The 18,842-nt window shown below is 56.0% G+C and overlaps 2 protein-coding genes across 2 annotated transcripts; both read left to right on the top strand.

The window, feature by feature from the left end:
* Positions 1-202: 202 nt before the first annotated feature.
* KLK15 (kallikrein related peptidase 15) lies at positions 203-5,289 on the top strand. The gene is made up of 5 exons (XM_052656119.1): positions 203-250; positions 3,501-3,649; positions 3,968-4,251; positions 4,378-4,514; positions 5,137-5,289. The coding sequence occupies exons 1-5, from the start codon at positions 203-205 to the stop codon at positions 5,287-5,289; spliced, it is 771 nt and encodes a 256-aa protein (XP_052512079.1).
* A 1,622-nt stretch (positions 5,290-6,911) lies between these two features.
* On the top strand, positions 6,912-11,929 carry LOC128063377 (kallikrein-1-like). Its single transcript, XM_052656115.1, has 5 exons — positions 6,912-6,957; positions 8,722-8,881; positions 10,648-10,934; positions 11,082-11,218; positions 11,774-11,929. The coding sequence occupies exons 1-5, from the start codon at positions 6,912-6,914 to the stop codon at positions 11,927-11,929; spliced, it is 786 nt and encodes a 261-aa protein (XP_052512075.1).
* The last annotated feature ends 6,913 nt before the right edge of the window (positions 11,930-18,842 follow it).

Raw genomic sequence — 18,842 nt, 5'->3', positions numbered from 1 at the left:
AGCAGACTCCTGCAAGATGGGGAACCCGGGAGGAAGAGCAAGTTGGGGTGGAGTACAAGGATGCTGAGAAGAGGTGTCTTAAGAAAAAGTGGGATGAGATTGTGCCTGGAGGGGTCCAGATGGGGGTGGGAGGGTCCAGCCTCACACCAGCTCACCCTCTCCCCTCCCCAGACTTCAGCAGAGCCCTGGTCCCTCCGTCATGATGTGGCTTCTCCTCACCTTCTCCTTCCTGCTGGCGTCTGCAGGTGAGGTGGGCCCAGGTCGGATCCAAGGGGACCATCTGAGAATCCCTGCCCCCACCCCCACCTCAGCCACCCGCCGACCCCCACCTCCCCGGGGTTTCCACCCTACCCCAAGCGCTGTCAGGGGCCCGGGGCTGCTCCAGAGTCCCCGTGATGATGAACATGGCCCTCGGAGGACCCAGACCTGAGTTCGGGTTCTGGGGCTGCCCCTTTCTCGCTGTGTGACCTTGAGGAAATTGCTTCCCTTTCTGGTCCTCGCGCGCCTTCTCTAGAAGACGACCTCCCTGTAACAATAACAGCGAGGTTTCCGTAGTACGATGTAGGTAAAGCTTATGCATGCGTGCGTGCTGAGTTGGGTCCAACTCTGCAACCCCATGGACCGCAGCCTACCAGGCTCCTCAGTCCACGGGGTTCTCCAGGCAAGAATGCTGGAGGGGGTTGCCATGCCCTCCTCCGGGGGATCTTCCCAACCCAGGGATCGAACCCGCGTCTTCCTGCATCTCCTGCATTGCAGATGGATTCTTTACTGCTGAGCCCCTGGGGAAGCCCCATGGGTGGGCTCTACTGCCCTCATTTTACAGGGGAGGGGGCTGTGACTCAGAGAGGGGTAGCCTCTAGGTCAAGGTGACTCCAGGTGACAGGAGAACTCCAGACCAGGTTCAGCCACCTCCCATGGAGAAATTAAGTGTAACCTGATGCCTCTACTCTGGACAAGCAGAAGGTGGACTGTAATTAACCTCTCCCCACATGACCCTCACTCCTGGGGGCCCCTCAGACCTCCCCCCAACCCTGCTGCCAGCCTCCCCTCTGGCGCTCTCCATGCTCCCTCCTTTCTGCCCCCACCCCATCCCCCCACCTGCCCGCTGCACCCGACGGGGGCCTCCACCCTCCTCCAGCTTTGACTGGCCAGGTGCAGCCTCGGTGCCCAGCTGTTCAGCCCGCACCCTCCGACCTTCTCCGTAGGACAACCCCACCCTTCCCGTGTTAAGCCCCTTGTCCACCACATCCGCGTTCTCCCCCCGCCCCCAGCCTGGCCAGGGCCCTTGGCCCAGTTCCTGACCCCGGAGCTGGGTAGCGTGTGGTCATTTGGTATGGCTGTGTGAAGCCTGCCCCGGTGTGCGTCTCTGTGTGCCTAGGGAGCTGTCACCTTGAGGGGACATATCCCATTGCCCAGTGCAGGGGGTCATGATCTTGACCCTTCCCTGCTCATGTACTTGTGCACAGTGCAGTGTGGGTGGGGGGAGTGTGTGTGTGTGCACGGGTTACCCTATGTGTCTACATCCCGACCACACGTGTGAACCTGGTCCCCAACTGTGAAACGCAGTTAGTGACCTTGAACACCAAGGCAGTGACTTGAAGGCTGATCTAGAGATGGATAAATGTGTCCTGCCCCGGCTGCCTGTGTCTCCAGCAATGTGTCTTTGACCTTGAATGCCACCTCTGTCTTCCAAGTCTCCCTGGGTCTGATCTAGTGGGTTCACATCTGAATTCTGGCCCTCTGGGTCGGTTCTATAACTCTGAAACTCCACAAAGTGGCTTGGGAAGGAGTCACAGTTTTGACCTTGACCATCTTTATGTGAATTTGCACATATGTCTGGCTTCCTTGGCTAAATTTGTGTTGATGACTTAAACATCCACATGTGTGCCTACATAAGTAAATCTATATGTCCTTTAGCTTCCCTGGTGGCTCAGTGATTAAAGCGTCTGCCTGTAATGCAGGAGACCCCAGTTCGATCCCTTGGTCGGGAAGATCCCCTGGAGACGGAAATGGCAACCCACTCCAGTATTCTTGCCTGGAGAATCCCATGGAGGAAGGAGCCTGGTAGGCTACAGTCCACAGGGTCGCAAAGAGTCGGACACGACTGAGCTACTTCACTTCACTTCAATATTTATTAAGCAGTTACAATGTGCCCCAGGCATCATACACACCCTTTCTCTTTCTCTCTCTTGCTCTCTCTCCCACTTAATTCTTAGAACAATCCCATTTTACAGATGAGGAAATAGAGGTACAGAGAGGTCAATTTGCTCAAAGGCTTATAGATAATGTTTGAATACAGGAGTTTTTACTCTATCATTTCAGATTTAACCACTACACTATAGACTCATGTTGGTGACCAGTCTTTGGGAACCTGAGTGTGTATTGGTGCCTCTTCCTGTGGACCCTTACTAAAGATTTCATTTTGTTGTTGAGACCCCATGAGCAAGTATGCAAGCCTGTGACCTTGTATATGCAGATACACACAGGACACTTGATCTGAGCTTCTATGTCCAAATCTGGGTCTGTAAATGTGTGTGTATGCACACACGTACATACACATGCTGGCGTCCTAACTACCCCTATTCACATACACACATGGAGTTCTGTGCTGTGATTCTTAGAGCTGCAACCCACGTATGTGCAAATGAATTGCAGCTTAAAGTGTTGGCAATATCAGTTCCTACGTTTAGAAAACTGACTGTGTCCCTATGTTTGCCCATGACCTTGTGTGGCCACATCTGTGTCCTTGTAAGACACTGCATTTGGCTGAGATGTCCAGACTCTGGAGCCAAGACTTGTGTCATACATATTGAGAGGCCACATCTTTGTGATGGCTGTGACAGCTCAATCGGTGACCTTGAATGGCTCGTTCCGAGTGACCATCTGTCTGGACCTGAATCTATCATTCTTGTCTCCACTTCCTCTCACAGACGGCTTCCTGCCCTCTTGTCCTCTCCCTGTCCTCGCTCCCAGAGTCCTGTATCAAATGGGTGGGGGCTAAGGGCAGGGACACAGTTCTGGAGGGAACAAGCAGCAGCTGGAGCCTCCCCTGGCTGTCCAGTGGTTAAGACTGTGCTTCCACCGCAGGGGACCCTGGTTCAAGCCCTGGTGGGGAAACTAAGATCCCACATGCCATGTGGCATGGCCAAAAAAAACCCTTTTTTTTTGTTTAAAGTAGCTGTTGTAAAAGCTAGAGAGAAAGTTGTGCTAAAAAATCAATAGCAGGGGCTAAAACAAAGGCAGTGAACTTCCTTAGCGGTCCAGTGGTTAAGATCTGGGGCTTCTGCTGCAGGGGCCACGGATTGGTCCCTGGTTGGGGAAATTCTGCATGCCACTGGCCGAAACAACAACAAAGACAACAACAGGGACATCTTAAGAATTTGGGGGAAGGCAATATCTGGAAAATGTGTGGTGAGGGCAGGGTGCAAGGAAGGTGCAGGGTGCAAGGGAAAGGGCTCTTTCCTCAGGGATCGCCTCTCTCTCCTTTCTCAGTGGCCCAGGATGACAGTGACAAGGTGCGGAGGGGTGAGGACTGTGTGCCCCACTCCCAGCCATGGCAGGTGGCCCTCTTTAAGCATGGACGCTTCAACTGCGGTGCTTCCCCCATCTCGCCGCAATGGGTGCTGTCTGCAGCCCACTGCCAAACCCGGTATGAAAGCTTAGGGTCCTGAGGTGGCGTGGCGGGAGGGTCTAGGAATCTGAGAATCGTAGATTTTGAAGGAGAAAAAAAAAAAAAAAAAAAAAAAAACCAGCTGAAACCGGGGGATTGAGTTCCAGGTGTGTGTGTGACTTTGGCACCTTGGTCTCTGAGGGGCAGGGGTTGGAACTATTGGCTCCAGGGCCCTGGAGAAAGGGTAACAGGATCTCCAGATTCCCAAAGGGTCTGGGGACCCCGAGTTACCCGCCCTTTGATATTTCTGTCCTCTCCTCACTCCGCTTGCTGGTAACCACTCGCCCGCCCGCACAGCTTCCTGAGAGTGCGCTTGGGCGAATACAATCTGCGCAAGCGCGATGGCCCGGAGCGACTGCGGACTGTTTCTCACATCATCCCACATCCTCGATACGAAGCGCGGAACCACCGCCACGACTTGATGTTACTGCGTCTAACCCGACCCGTGCGTGTCACCGCCGAAGTGCGCCCGGTCCCGCTGCCCGCGCGCTGCCCCCAGGCCGGCGAGGCCTGCGTGGTGTCCGGCTGGGGCCTGGTGGCTAACAAGCAGCCTGGGGCCACAGGGAGCCCCGAGTCACAAGGTGCGTGCGTAAAAGGATGGAACCTGTCGGGCCTCTCTCGAGGACCTTATTCTCCAGGGCTCTCGGGCGGAGGGGACAAGGGCCTGAAATTTTACAGATTCGCTCCAACTCTACTGTCCTCTGCAGTGAGACTCCCGGATACGTTGCACTGTGCCAACATCAGCATTATCTCCACCGCGTCTTGTAACAAGGACTATGCAGGGCACCTGATGGACACCATGGTGTGTGCGGGCGTGGAGGGCGGAGGCACCGACTCCTGTGAGGTCAGAGCTGACAGGCAGCCACGGAAGGAAGGGAAAGGGCGGGGAAACAGGTTTGGGAGTTGGAACAGGGGGCCGGGTCTTGCTTGCTGTGGGCCAGGGAAGATGCTGAGGATAGGTTTGAGGAAGGGAGAATGAAGGGCCCTTAGGATGGAGGTGAGGTGGGGGATGGGCTTAGAGAGGTGATGGGTTTGGGTTGTGTTTGGGGTGGATGATGTGGTTTGGGCTGGCCGTTGAGGATGGGTATGAGTTTGGCTTGTTTTCAGATGGGAGATATATCGAGGTTGAATGGAGGACGGAGATGAATTTTGTTTGGGATGCAAACGATTGGGGCTGAGCTGTGTTGCAAGTGAGGATGGACGTGGGTTAGGTTAGATTTTGAATGGCAAAAGTGAGAGGTTGGTTTGGGTTGGGTTGCTGGGTGGGGGTTGCAGCTGGACATGGGTTGTATTGAGCTGTGTTGGGTTGAGGTTGGGTTCGATTGGTTTGGATTAAATTGAGTCCTCCTGAGTTGAGCTGGGATGGGTTTGCATGGGGGTAGAGGTGGATTGGGTTTTGTCTGAGATTCTGAATGGTGGTGAAGATGGGAATGGGTTCCCATGCAAGCTTCCCCTTCTTCCCACAGGGCGACTCTGGGGGACCTTTGGTCTGTGGGGGTGTCCTGCAGGGCATTGTGTCCTGGGGCGATGTCCCCTGTGACACGACCACCAAGCCCGGTGTCTGTACCAAAGTCTGCAGCTACTTGGAGTGGGTCAAGGAAACCATGAAGAGGAACTGACCATTTGGGCCTACTACCTGTGTCCCAGCAGCCCCATCCTGACCTGGAACGGGACTGGGCCATCCCCCCAAGACCCGGTCCAAGGCCCAGAGCTGAGCCGTGGACTTGCCTGTCTGAGACCAGAGCCGGTGCTCATGGTCACCTGTTTGATACCAAGATAACAGAAGACACTGAAACAAGCTTCTCTGTGGAAGTTTCTGCAACTTACTTCTGGGGATTAAGGGAAAGAGGGGCAAGAGACTGGGAGGGGAAACCAGAGCCACCCCATCCTGGTCCTTTTCACCCGCTGCCCCGATCTTTAGGCGAGAAGAAATGACATGAAGCAGGGCCCTCTCTGTTCATTCAGCACCTTTTGATCTTGAGCCAAAGATCCCACCTCAGTCAGCCTGGCTTTCCCCATCTCATGTTGCTATCCTTAGAATTAAATGACGTGATTCATAGGGACTGATTTGAATAGTCCCTGGCACTGAGAAAAGATTCTGTATTTCCAGACCCCAGTGAAACGACGCAGTACACACTAGATAGTCGAGAATGACTTCCTTTTTTTCAAGATTGAGTTCTGGGCTTCCTGGTAGCCACGGCAAAAAGGCAAAGACTCTCCTTTCTGTAGGCAAGGTTCCTGACATGCAGCAGAGGTTGGACCCCCATGAGCTGCTTTGAATCTAGTTCCTGACCCCCCAAATGTGATTTTTTTCCCAAGGTCACCGAATGTTGGAGCACATGAACCTGCCTCCTGATACCTAAAGATTTTATGGAGAGGAGGGTGGGTTGGAATTCATGGAGAAGATCTCTTGACCCTGGACGGCAGGTATTCCAGGATCTCTGGGATTTTGGAGGACATGACTGAGCATCCAGACTTGGGAAACCAGGAGGAGGTAGATAATGGGACCCTCCCATTGTCTGGGGCAGGGGACATTAGATTTTGAGATGCTGGGAAATTCACTCTGGAAACCACTGAAATGTCATATTTCTGCATCTGGAGATGCCAGGATTTGGTGATGGGTACCTAAGACTTTATTATGAAAGGAACAGTAGATGTAGGGACCTGGATTCCAAACCTGGGAATGCAAGAGTCAGGGCCTTCTGAAAGCCCAGACTTACATTTCAGAAGGTTGCTGGGAGCTGAGAAATTGGCATCTTTGGCTCCAAGAGGTTCGGGGAGAAAGGAATCAGAACCCCACTGCTGGTATTTGAGGGTGCATTGGGTCTTGGGGGTACATAGCCTTATGTGGGGTTAAGGTATCTGGGGCTTGGTAGTGGAAGTTAGTGGTTCCTCCACCATCCTGTTCCTGCCCCCACTCACCCCTCTCCCCCTCTGCTCACCAACTCTGGCCCCACGGGCAAGGTCCAGGCCCTGCTCCGGCTGGCTTCTGGCCGCAGGAATGCTTCCAGCGCGATTGAGGGCCTGCAGAAGAACAGGTGCTCAGTGTCCCGTCCGTTCCACAGCTCTCGGGGTGGGAGAAGGTTGTCCAGCCCCCAGGAAGCAGGGGCAGGGCTTGAGCCAGCATCTGGGTGCCAGCAGGGCAGGGGTGGAGCCCTGGGGAGGGGGAGGAGGGCTTTAAAAGCCTCCTTTGGCAAGGCTCCCCAGCTACAAGCTCAGCGCCTGCCTGCCCCTGGACACCATGTGGTTCCCGGTTCTGTGCCTTGCCCTGTCCCTGGCAGGGACCGGTGAGACAGTGGGGAAGATGGGGGAGGGTGGGGTTGGGCCCTGATTCTCCAGCTGTCCCCACCATCCCTGCTCCATAACTCCTTCCCCTCCCACCTGGCACCTCAGCCTTCACCCCTCCAACCCCGTCCAGCCCAGACCAGGATACCAGGCTCTTTCTTATCTCTCCCAGCCGCACCCTAAAATCCAGCCTGTCACTCCTCACTGTCACCTTGCTCCCACCAGGTCCTTCCTCCCTCCTGGGAAACAAGCAGGGTTTCGTCCTCTTCCCCACTCAGATCCCTGCCCCGTTCACTTTATGGGGCGGATCCCCATCCATGTCTGTCTGTCTCTTCCAAGGAGCACCCCCAACCCCATCGGACGCTGGGACCCCAAGTCCCCGCTGCTCTCCCTAGTTCTCTATGGCCAGATGGTCTGGCTCTTGAATCCCCAAGTCCTAACACACCCTGGCGATTCTCCCCATCCAGCTGTCAGCTCTCAACTGGCTCCTCCAGTCTTGCCATCTGATGCCCCCTAAGCCCCTCAAGATCCCCAAATTCCAACTAGACACTGACGCTTCTTCAAAAACAGACTTTCTGGTTTGTGACCAGGTGGGCCTCCCATCTGGTGTGGGGGGGTTTTGGAAGTGTCTCTTCCTCTCCTCTTTGTTCCAGAACCTCCATCCCATACCCCCAGCCTTCTCCCCACCAGGAAAAAGATCCAGAACGCACAACCACGTGCCCCTTTCCATGTGGGATTCTCATCCTCCCCACGCGCCAGCTGTTCTCCAGCTGAACTCCTCCCACCCAGCTCCGGTTTCCTGGGACCCCCTGCCACCTCATCAAGATCCCAACACACACCTTCTCAGCCCAGCTGTCCTGTCCCAAGATACCTCAACATCTGATTCTAAAACCTCCCCCATCAAGTGAGTTCTGTGTCCCCACAGCTGCTTGGCCCCTGGCATGCCTTCCCCTTCACTTCTGTTCTGGCCCTGCCCCCAGGAGAACCCCAGGTCCCCAGACCATGAGCCCCATCCCCACGAGAATCACCTGAATCCAGAATGACCACCATTCCACCTTCCCTCCTCCCGAGCTCCCTCCCAATCTGACCCCAACCTGGTTCCAGAGCCCTAACTCCTCTTAGATTGTCATTCCTGGATTGCAGGACTCTGACCCTCATGGGACTCCTTTCCCAGCCTAATCCTTTCATTCGCTCTTTGATCCAGAACCCCAGATTCTCCCGTATCTCCCGGCCCCAATCCAGGAGTCCCCAGGTCCCCCGGATGCTCTTCTTGGCCCCTCTAATCTGAATCTGCAAATCTGCATTCTTTCCAGAGCGCCTGACAGTCAGCCCTTGCCCTGACCATTTCATCAGCCCGGGAGCCCTTTCATCCTCCAAAGCCTTCCTCCCACAGCCTCGGGCTCAGCCTCCTGGGGCCTTTAACCCTCGGTTTCCCCTCCCAGAGCCCAGAGCCTCTCGTCCTCCACTCCAAGAAGCCAGGCCATCCAAACCCCACACCAGATGCCTGCTGTACACGATGTCTTGTCATTCCCTCCCTAATCCCCAGGGTCAGCTCTGTGCTCTGCAGTCTCCATACCCAGGATCAGCCTCCAACACCACCCCACCACCTCAGCGATGGTCCCCAGAATTCCAGGCCCTTCGCACAGCCCCTGGCCCATGTCCTCAGGCCGCCCCCCAGCTCTGGTCAGGCACTCCCATGGCCCTGCAGTCCCACAGCCCACTGCCTTGCCCCTCTCCCCACATGACCTGGAGCACCTCCTCTGCAGGCGCTGTGCCCCCCATTCAGTCCCGGATCGTCGGAGGCCAGGAGTGTGAGAAGCATTCCCAGCCCTGGCAGGTGGCTATATACCACTTCAGCACCTTCCAGTGTGGGGGTGTCCTGGTGGCCCCTCAGTGGGTGCTCACAGCCGCTCACTGCAAGAGCGAGTGAGTAGGGGCGGGGGGTCTGGAGGGGGCCCCGTGCACACAGGATTAAGCGGCCAGCACTGACCCTCGGGTGGGCTTCCCTGGTGGCTCAGACAGGAAAGAGTCTGCCTGCAATGCCAGAGGCCTGGGTTCCATCCCTGGGTCAGGAAGATCCCCTGGAGAAGGGAATGGCAACCCGCTCCAGTATTCCTTCCTGGAGAACTCCATGGACAGAGGAGCCTGGCAGGCTACAGTCCTCGAGGTCACAAAGGGTTGGACACGACTGAGCAACTAACACACACACACACACACACACACACACACACACAGACACGCGCACGTGCATGCAGGCACTGTCCCCTCTGATAACCTCAGGGGAGGCTGGGGGCCTCAAGCAGAGACGGGGGTTGGAGGGGGTTGTGGTCCAGGGTCACAAGACGAGAGAGGCAGGGCTGGGACTGGATGACCCCAGGGAAGCCTGCTCCACGGTTGCCTGGCTCTCTTGAGTCAGTCCTCCTAACTGTCCCTCTGTCTTTCTACGTCTCCCTCTGTCCTGTCAGTCTCTCACTAACTGGTTCTGTGTGTCTGTGACGACGATTTATGTCTATCTCCCTCTCTCTTTTGTCTCCGTCTCTGTCTCTCTCCCTGTCTCTGTCCATCTCAAGGTCTCTGCTACCATCTTTATCACCTATGTGTCACCCTCCATCTCTCTGCCCTGCCCCCATCTCTCTGTCTCTCTCTGTCTCTGACTCTGTCTGTCTCTGTCTGTCTGTCTCTCTCTCTCTCTCAGTCCCTCATCCATCACTACTGAGCACGCCTTCTCCCCAGAGAAACGGAAGAGATTGTCCCCATCCGTGCATAGAGGGGTGGCTCTAAGGGGACACAGAGAAGGGCTGGTGTCAGCTTGAGCTGGGGAGGCGAGGGCAGGGGAGGGAAGGAAGAAGAAGAAGAGGGAGGGAGGGAGCTGGGGCAGGAAGGGGACGCAGACCTTGGGCCGGGGGCCAGGCCACCTGCTCTCTGGGGAACCAGCCCCGGAGCCTCCGCTGCAGCTGAGCTGGTCCCAGGCCCCGCCCCCTCCCGCCCTTCCCGCCCCGCCCCCTCCCGCCCCTTCCGCCCCGCCCCCTCTCCCTTTTCTCTGTCAAACTCTCACCCGCTCGCCTCCCCTGCCTGTTCCTCATTCTCTCTTCTTCCCACCTCCTGTGGACCCGTTTTCGCTCTCCTTGCTCCTTCCGTCTTTGCCCTCCCTTCCTCTTTTTTTTGGGCCTATTTCTCACCGTCTCCGTCTCTTCCTTATCTCCGGCGTGCTCTGTCTCTCCCCCTTCTTTCCCATCCCCTCTACCGTTCCAAGCTCTTTTTCACTCCGTTTCTTTGTCTCTGTGACATTGTCACATTCTCTTATTCTTGCGCTCACTGTTCTCTGTTTTCTGTGACTCTATCTTTCCTGTCTCTCTCTCTCTTTCACCCCCTTTCCTGTTTCTCTTTGGACCCCTCCTCATGTTCTCCTCCTCCGTCTCCCTTTCCTCCCCCATTGCTTGCTTGTCAGTCCTGTCTGACCCTCTGGGACCCCATGGACTGCAGCCACCAGGCTCCTCTGTCCGTGGAATTCTCCAGGCAAGAATACTAGAATGGGTGGCCATTCCCTTCTCCAGGGGATCTTCCCGATCTAGGGATTGAACCCGGGTCTCCCGCATTGCCGGCAGGTTCTTTTACCGTCTGAGCCACCAGGGAAGCCCTTCCTCCCCCACCCCCACCCCACGCTCAAGGTCACCATCCTCTCCTTCCCCTAGAAATTACCAGGTCTGGCTAGGTCGCCACAACCTGTTTGAGGACGAAGACACGGCCCAGTTCGCCGGTGTCAGTGAGGACTTCCCAAATCCGGGATTCAACCTGAGCCTCCTGGAAAACCACACCCGCCAGCCAGGAGAGGACTACAGCCACGACCTCATGCTGCTCCGTCTGCAGGAGCCCGTCCAGCTCACACAGGACGTGCAGGTCCTGGGTCTGCCCACCAAGGAACCCCAACTGGGGACCACCTGCTACGCCTCCGGCTGGGGCAGCGTCACGCCAGACGAGTGTATGCCGGCGTCCAGACGGTGCACCGTGGAACCCGGGCACCGGGGTGTGCGGGAGGAGGGGCCCGGGGACCTGAACTCGAGAGTCTGAGGGAGGAGGGCTGAGGGTGTGGGGTCTGGCCGCAGCCGCGTCTCTCCCTGGCCCGCAGTCTCTTACCCAGACGATCTCCAGTGTGTGGACCTCATCCTCCTACCCAATGAGAAGTGTGCCACAGCCCACCCCCAGGAGGTGACAGAGTGCATGCTGTGTGCTGGACACCTGGAGGGCGGCAAGGACACCTGCGTGGTGAGCCAGCCTGCCCCCCCCCCCCCCCCAGCCTCCGGGCCTTGAAGTGCTGGGGGCGGGGGCTCAGATTCTGCGCTGGGGTTCAGAGCTAAGCAGGCTCGCTACCCCCTTTCCTTCCTGTATCCCCAACCTCCACACACATCAGAGTTCACGCGTTCCCCTCTCTGACACACATTCCCGGTCCAGTCAGAGAAAGCCTGGGGAGAGGTGAGCTTGAGGACGGGCGGGTCCTGTAGGGTCCTGCTCCTCCTCCGCACTGACCTGCCTGCCGGGACCATCTTGCTCCTGAATCCTGAATCCTGCCCACCCTGGGCAGGCACTGGACCCTGAGACTCCCTCCCCATCGGCAGGACTCGAGCCACTGTCCCCTCTGTCGGAATCCGCAATGATGTTCTTAAGGGAGTGGGCTCTGGAGACAACTATCTCCTTCTCCAGACATGGGGAGTTACTGTCTGGATCTGTGCACTCGCCGTCTAAGTGCTAGAGCTCACCAGGCAAAACCCTCAAGTCTTTGCTAACCTCTCTCACACTCTCCCCTCCCCCTTTGTGCTGTAGGGTGACTCAGGGGGCCCGCTGATCTGCGAGGGTATGTTGCAAGGAATCACGTCATGGGGCCACATCCCGTGTGGCACTCCCAATAAGCCCTCCGTCTACACCAAAGTGATTTTGTATCTGGACTGGATCAATAAGACCATGACTGACAACCCCTGAATGCCCCCGCCCTGTCCTTTACCCCTAGTAAAATCGAATATGCATCAAATTCGCATCAAGTCCTGGTGTCGTTCTGGCTTCCAGACGCTGGACACCTGGGAACTCGGGAACCATCCGGCCCGGACTAGAGCCTCTCCAGCCCTCCCGGACTCTTAGCGGGAGATTTGCAGTTATGAGCAGCAGGGAAAGGAAGGGTCAGAGGCAGGTGTAGACAGAAAGGCTCAGGCCCCAAAGCGCAAGGCAAGGACTCTGAGCCCCACTCTTCCTTGGAGGGAGAGCAGGAAACGGAGGCTCAGACTCTGAGAGAAGGAACCCACGTTTTATTAATGGCTGGGAAAGCCAGGAACGTGAAGGACGGTGGAAATATAATTGCAAGCCACGCCCCCCGGGGGGTAGGGCCTGTTCCACCGATGAGCGGGGCGACATCCAAGGCTGGGCAGTGTCATGTCTGTCCGGGGGGCCAGACTGGACGTTCTGGGGCGGTGCTGGCCCTCGGAGGGGTAGGAATGCCTATAATGGCGTGAGGCTTCAGGCCACCGCCAGTGAGAGCTAGACACCTGGGGGCGGGGCCGCACCAGGCTCGGGGGCGGGGCCACACCGCTCCGGCCGCGCGCGCGCGCGCGCGCAGAACGCGAGCGGGCACCGCCGGACTTCCGGGGTGGGGGCAGGGAGAGACACGCTGGGCGGGAAGGCCAAGGTGAAAGGGGTGGCCCGGCATCAGTGTCCTGAGAAGCTCGGGTGCAGTTGGCTTCGAGAGGCTTGGACGGGGCTGGGGGTGGTGGGGGGCCGGGGGCAGGCTCTTAAACGGACAGGTCCTCGTTGTGCTTGGAGCCTGCGTCCAACGACGAGGGCGGTTCGGATAAGGACTTCCGGGTGTTCTGCAGCGAGGCCCACCGGCGGTAGCTCATCCGCCGTTCCATGGAGGGCGTCCCTTTGCCCCACATGCCCATGTAGTTTAAGTAGCTCAGGATTCCTGGGGGCGGGAGTGGAGGTGCTAGATGGCCCCCTAGGCCCCGGCCCGTCCCTGTAGGCTGACCTCCCATGGGGTCCACCCCAATCCGGTCCGAGGCCCTGCCTGGTACGCTCGCCCCTGGCCCCACCCCGTGCCCTGCCGAGACCCCGCCCTCACCGGCCCACAGCATCAAGGCTCCGGCACCCCAGCTCAGGTAGGTGGTCACCAGGTAGGATACCTGTGGCCTCGGTTGGAGCATCTCGCAGTTGGCTATAAAGAGCGTCAGGCTGAGGAGAATCAGGAGCCCTGCACTGAGATGGGGCCAGAGATGGACACGAGGCTGGACAGGGACCCAGAGACCTCCAGAAAGAGAAGCGAGCCAGAGACATCCTCTCCCACCCTGCCTGACTAGCGTGCCTGTGCGACACAAACACACACACACACACACACATACACGCATACACGCACGCACGCACGCACGCACGCACGCGCCTGACAGAAAGATACCAGTTAGAACTGAGAAACCTACAGCAAGCGCAGAGCAGTGGGGGGCGGGGGGTGGGGGCAGGGATGCAGAGCTCAAGAGACATTCAAAGAGACCCAGCAGGACAAATTCTGGGACACACCTCCCCGAAGCCTTTTCCCAGGGCGACATTTACCAGTGAAGGAGCTGAGGGTACTGAAGACGAGGTCGGTCTTGTTAAGGCGGCGGAGCGCTGGCCGGAAGGAGAACCCCATGGCCAGGAGGAGGACTAGAGACAGGATCATGGCCAGGATCATGAGGCCCATGCTCATGTGGATGAGAACTGGGGGGGAAAGGAGGTAATGCCCCAGACTTGCCCCTAGATACTCTCCAAAGTCATCCCCAGCAGACACCCCTGAAGTTTAGCTACAGATATCCTCAGTATCACCCCCAATGCCATCACCAAAGTCACCTCCTAGAAACTCCAAGATGATTCCCACCCTCACCAAGTCAACCCCAAATCATCCCCACTAAAAAAAAGTGTGAATCGCTATGTTGTACACCTGAAACTTATATAACGTTGTAAGTAAACTATACCTCGATTTTAAAACAAGTCATTCCCACTTGCACCCTCAAAGTTGTCCCAAATCACCCCCTCTTAACCCAAAGTCAACCCCAGTCACTCATAATCAACTTCACACATACCTCTAAGGTCACCCCACAGATGATCCCTGAGTCACCCCCACCCACATCCTCAAGTTCAGCCCACAGAATCATCTCTAGCATTTCTAGAATTATCCCCACAGACACCCCCAGAGTTACTCTGCTTGTACTCTCAAAAGATTTCCCACAGCAGATCACATTTATACGCTCAATACCAACCCTCCACTCCCAATAGCACCCTCGAAGTTACCCAGGACAACTCAGTCACTTCATACCCCAGGGTTCCTTAATGACACTATTCACACCCCTAGGCCTCCCCAGATATACCAAGGTCATCCCTAGAGCCCCTCACAGACATTCTCTAAATAACCCCCCAGACGTCCCCCAGAGTGCACACACAGATGTACACACAAGAAAACTTCCAAATACTCTAAAATCAAGGTACCTAAAAGACATAATCACACTCAGTTTGAAATTGATATCCAGTTTTCATTTCAGCATGACAAGAGTTTCAGCCCTTTCTGAGAATTACGTATCTTCCTCTTAGCCCTTTCCTACTTTATCTACTTTTGAACAGTGCAAGACTGTTTCATCCAAATGAGCTAAAACGCCATCTGCTTTGTTACTGGCAAACTGCATGTATATACAAAATAGAAATAGTGCTCGCAGGATCAATCGCATAATCCTGGTTAAGTGTTTTTCACAGCATACTCTGCCCTCTGGGATCACGGAAGTAGTCATGTAACTCAGGCTGAGTCAATCACAGTGCCCCAGGGACTTAGGCATCGGCTCAAACAACGGCACATGCAGCAAGGCCAACCAATCAAACTCTTCCCTGGGACTTTTTCTAACTGAAACTGTCAGCAGTAAAGAATCTGCCTGCCAAAATGCAGGAAACACAGGTTCAATCCCTGGTCCGGGAAGACTTCCACATGCCTCGGGGCCACTAAGCCTGCATACCACAACTACTGAGCCTGTGCTCTAGAGAAGATTATGAGCTTGGAACTGCCTGAGACTTAACATCCAGCCTCATGGAATCCAGCCAACCACAGAATGACATCGTCCTAACCACAACAAAATGGTTCAGGGAGAAGTGAGAAATCTCAGGGTAGTAAATCTGGTCCCATAGGAGCTAATCCTGAGACCCTCATGTGAGGGCCACAGAAGACAACTTACTCTCTTTTCTCCATGGTTGTGTACAGGAAAAACAAAACGGGACCCCAGAAGCTGCTGACAGCCCCACTGCTGCTGTACAGCACAGCTTGCCTGAGGGCCCAGCACACAGGAAGCCTTCAAGGGGAGATGGCAAGAGACAGACACCTTTTGAGCACCTGGATCCAGCAGTACCTGAACCCGAACAATTTATGCCTATGGGCTTTTCTGTAACTTGAAACGAGCCTGAGTTTGGGCGGTATAAGAGAAAGAGATGTCCCAAGTAAGATTAATACTGCACAATGTTCTGAAAGTTTTATGAGCACTTATTTACGATCTGAAATGAAGGTAGGTGCATTGACTCGGGGCAGGGGTGGAAATCCTTATGATAATAAGAAACCTGGATGAAACACTTCCTATAATATGTGCCAGGTGCTATTCTAATTCTTTTGTGTGTTTTCACTCTCGTATTCCTCAAACAGCCCACAAATAGGTACCAATATCACTGGCATTATAGAAATGAGGAAGCCGAGCCACACAAGGGTAAAGAAATATGCTCAAGATCACTCAGCTACCAAGTAGCTGAGCCAGGGTTCCAACTCAGGTGCCCTGGCTCCAGGGTCTGGGCTGACTCTGTGGTAATGCTCAAAAGCACTGGAAAAGCAGAGACCTATAAGGAAGCAAAATGTTTCTGGGCTTCCCTGGTGGCTCAGCAGTACAGAATCTGCCTGCCAAAATGCAGGAGACACAGGTTCGATCCCTGGTCCAGGGAGACTTCCGCATGCCTCAGGGCCACTAAGCCTGCGTACCACAACTACTGAGCCTGTGCTCTAGAGCCCAGGAGCTGCGACCACTGAAGCCCACACACCCTAGAGCCTGTGCTCCACACTGAGAGAAGCCACCACAGTTAGAAGCCTGTGTGCCGCCACTAGAGGAAAGCCCATTCAGCAGCGAAGGCCCAGCACAGCCAAAAACAAATTGTTATTTTAAAAAATTCCTGAAGGAGCTAAAAGCCATCTTGTTTTCTTTTTAAAAAAATAAAGTAAATAAATAAAAGGAGTGGGAGAGAGAATGATGGTGTCTTTAGCCATCTAATCATGAAGCAGATTGGGGCTGGACCAAGTGCAGCACTCGTCTTCCCAAGCACAGGGCCACTCTCGTTGCCTCATAAGCCGCATACCACTCCAGGAAGCTCCCTCCCAAGGCCTTCACAGAATTTCCAGAGAGCCCCTCGAGAATCCTAAAGATTTCTCTGGCAACCAAGAACACCCAAAGAGATTCCCCCAGAGGTTCTCGCCCTTGATCATCTCTAAAGACCACCACCCCCACAGAGCGCCCCAAAGCCTGCCCCATCCCCCACTGACCCGTGACTTGGCGCAGGTCGGCACACATGTGCTTCTCACAGTTGGTCCAGAAGCCCACGTAGCCGGTGTAGGAACCATGCAGGTAGGCCATACGCCCGTCCAGCACGCTGAGCAGCATCATGGTTGCCAGGATGATGAAGACGAGACACCAGGCTCGCAGGACGAACTTGCGGTCCTCCTCCCATGAAGAGATCGGTTCCACTGGGGAAGAACAGAGTTCCCGGGGCCTGGGTCTGCCTGCATCACTCTGTTACATCCTAGTTTCCACCTTTGAACACAACCACATCCCCCCCGCCCACCAGCCTCACTTTGCCTGTTACCCTGTACGCAATTCCCTTCCACCCACAGCCATCTTCCCATCCCCACCCAAACTCCAATCCCGGCTGCATCCCCATCTCTGTCTCCTGTCCTATCCCAGCACCATCCACAACCCCATGCCATCTCCAGGATGCTCCCTGTCCTAAACCTCAAACACAACTCCATTCCCATCTCTGACCCTGACGGCGCAGGTCACCTCCCACCTACAACCCATCCTAAACCCAAATCAACTTGTTTTGTCTCCAGCCTCATCTTCTGTTCCCTCATTCCCCAAATCTCAGCTCGATCTCTGCTCCCAACATCATCCCCTTATCTTCATCCCTGTCTCAGATCCCAGCCCAGGACACAGACAACTGTGACATGGGCTCCAAAGGGTGCTCACGAGGTCAAGACCCATGATGTCAAAAGAGTGCCCACCAGGGCTTCCCTGCTGGTCCAGTGGTGAAGAACCTGCCTTGCGATGCAGGGGACACCCGTTCGATCCATGATCCGGGAAGATCCCACATGCCTCGGAGCAGCTAAGCCCATGCACCGCAACCACTGGGCCTGTGCTCTAGAGCCAGGAGCCGCAACTGTGGAGTCCACGTGCCGCAATTACTGATGCCCGTGCCTCGAGAGCCCGAGCTCCACAACAAGGGACGCCACTGCAATGAGAAGTCTGCACGCTCTAACTAGAGAGTAGCTCCCACTTTCTGAAACTAGAGAAAGCCCTCGTGCAGCAGTGAAGACCCGGCAGAGGCAAAAATAAAAGGGTGGATACGGGTGGTGCACCCAACAGTTCCCAAGGGCTATGGGAAGAGACCCAGTCTTTTGCAAGATTCAGGGAAAGGTTAGGAGACACAGAGGCAGAGGAGAAGTAAAGAGAGCAAGAAGACACATAGAACTTGAGAATAAAGGGATGAAATTGATTTGTAGAAGGCCCTGGGGGAGGGGGAACGGTGGGAACAGGCAGGGGGAAGGAATTAGAGATTCAGATCTCAGGCCCTCCAGAAACTGCAAGAATTGACCTCAGATGTGGCCCTTGACCCAGCGCTGCCACCGCTGTGTCTAGCCCTGACCCCACCCTGGGCCCCTCTCCCATCCTGCTCTGCCTTCACCCTGACCATTCCTGATCCTCTTCCCCTAACCCTGCCCTGTGCTGACAGCTCTCTGACCCAGCCGTGACCCCTTTCTTGACCCAATCCTGACCCCACCCAGACCCTACACTGAGCCCACCCTGACCCAGCCCGAGCCCCCGTGTCTCTCACGTGCGGCTAGAGTAGAACATGAGTCCATGGCCAACGTCCCAACCTCCTGGAACCCCTCCAACTGTCATGGAACCTCCCCCCAGCCCCAGCGCCAGGCCAGACTAAAGCTCCAAGGCCTGCCTGTGGACAGTGAGAGAGACCACGACCCACAGGAGAGGGGACAGAGAGGTTAAGACCCTGAGGGACGGAGCCGGAGGCCCAGGAGAGACCAATGGGCTTCCAAGAGGACACAGTGATGGTTGGCAAAGGGGGATGAGGCGGTTGGCAGGGTGTTGAGTGCATCCGGGCACCGGCCTTGTCTCATATCTCCACATGGCCCAGAGGTCCCATTCTGGTCAACAGAGCACTCAGCCGGATTCCCTCCTGGCCGCTCCCAGCAACTCCCAAGGTGAGAGCCAAAACCTTTCGTCCAGCACCTTCAGGTCCCAGGTCACTAACCAAGACTCTCAGTCCTCCCCCCAGACTCGGGTCAGTATCCAAGAGCCGCTGCCTATCATCCACAGTCGCCGGGTCAGTATCCAAGACCCTCAGCCCAGCACCCCAACTCACCGGGTCAGTATCCAAGAGCCGCTGCCCATCACCCATAACCGCCGGGTCAGTATCCAAGAGCCGCTGCCCATCGCCCACAACCGCCGGGTCAGTATCCAAGAGCCGCTGCCCATCGCCCACAACCGCCGGGTCAGTATCCAAGAGCCGCTGCCCATCGCCCACAACCGCCGGGTCAGTATCCAAGAGCCACTGCCCATCGCCCACA

Source organism: Budorcas taxicolor, chromosome 18 (genome assembly GCF_023091745.1).
Source record: "Budorcas taxicolor isolate Tak-1 chromosome 18, Takin1.1, whole genome shotgun sequence".
Lineage (NCBI taxonomy): Eukaryota > Metazoa > Chordata > Mammalia > Artiodactyla > Bovidae > Budorcas > Budorcas taxicolor.
This window is presented reverse-complemented; position numbering and strand designations above follow the sequence as displayed.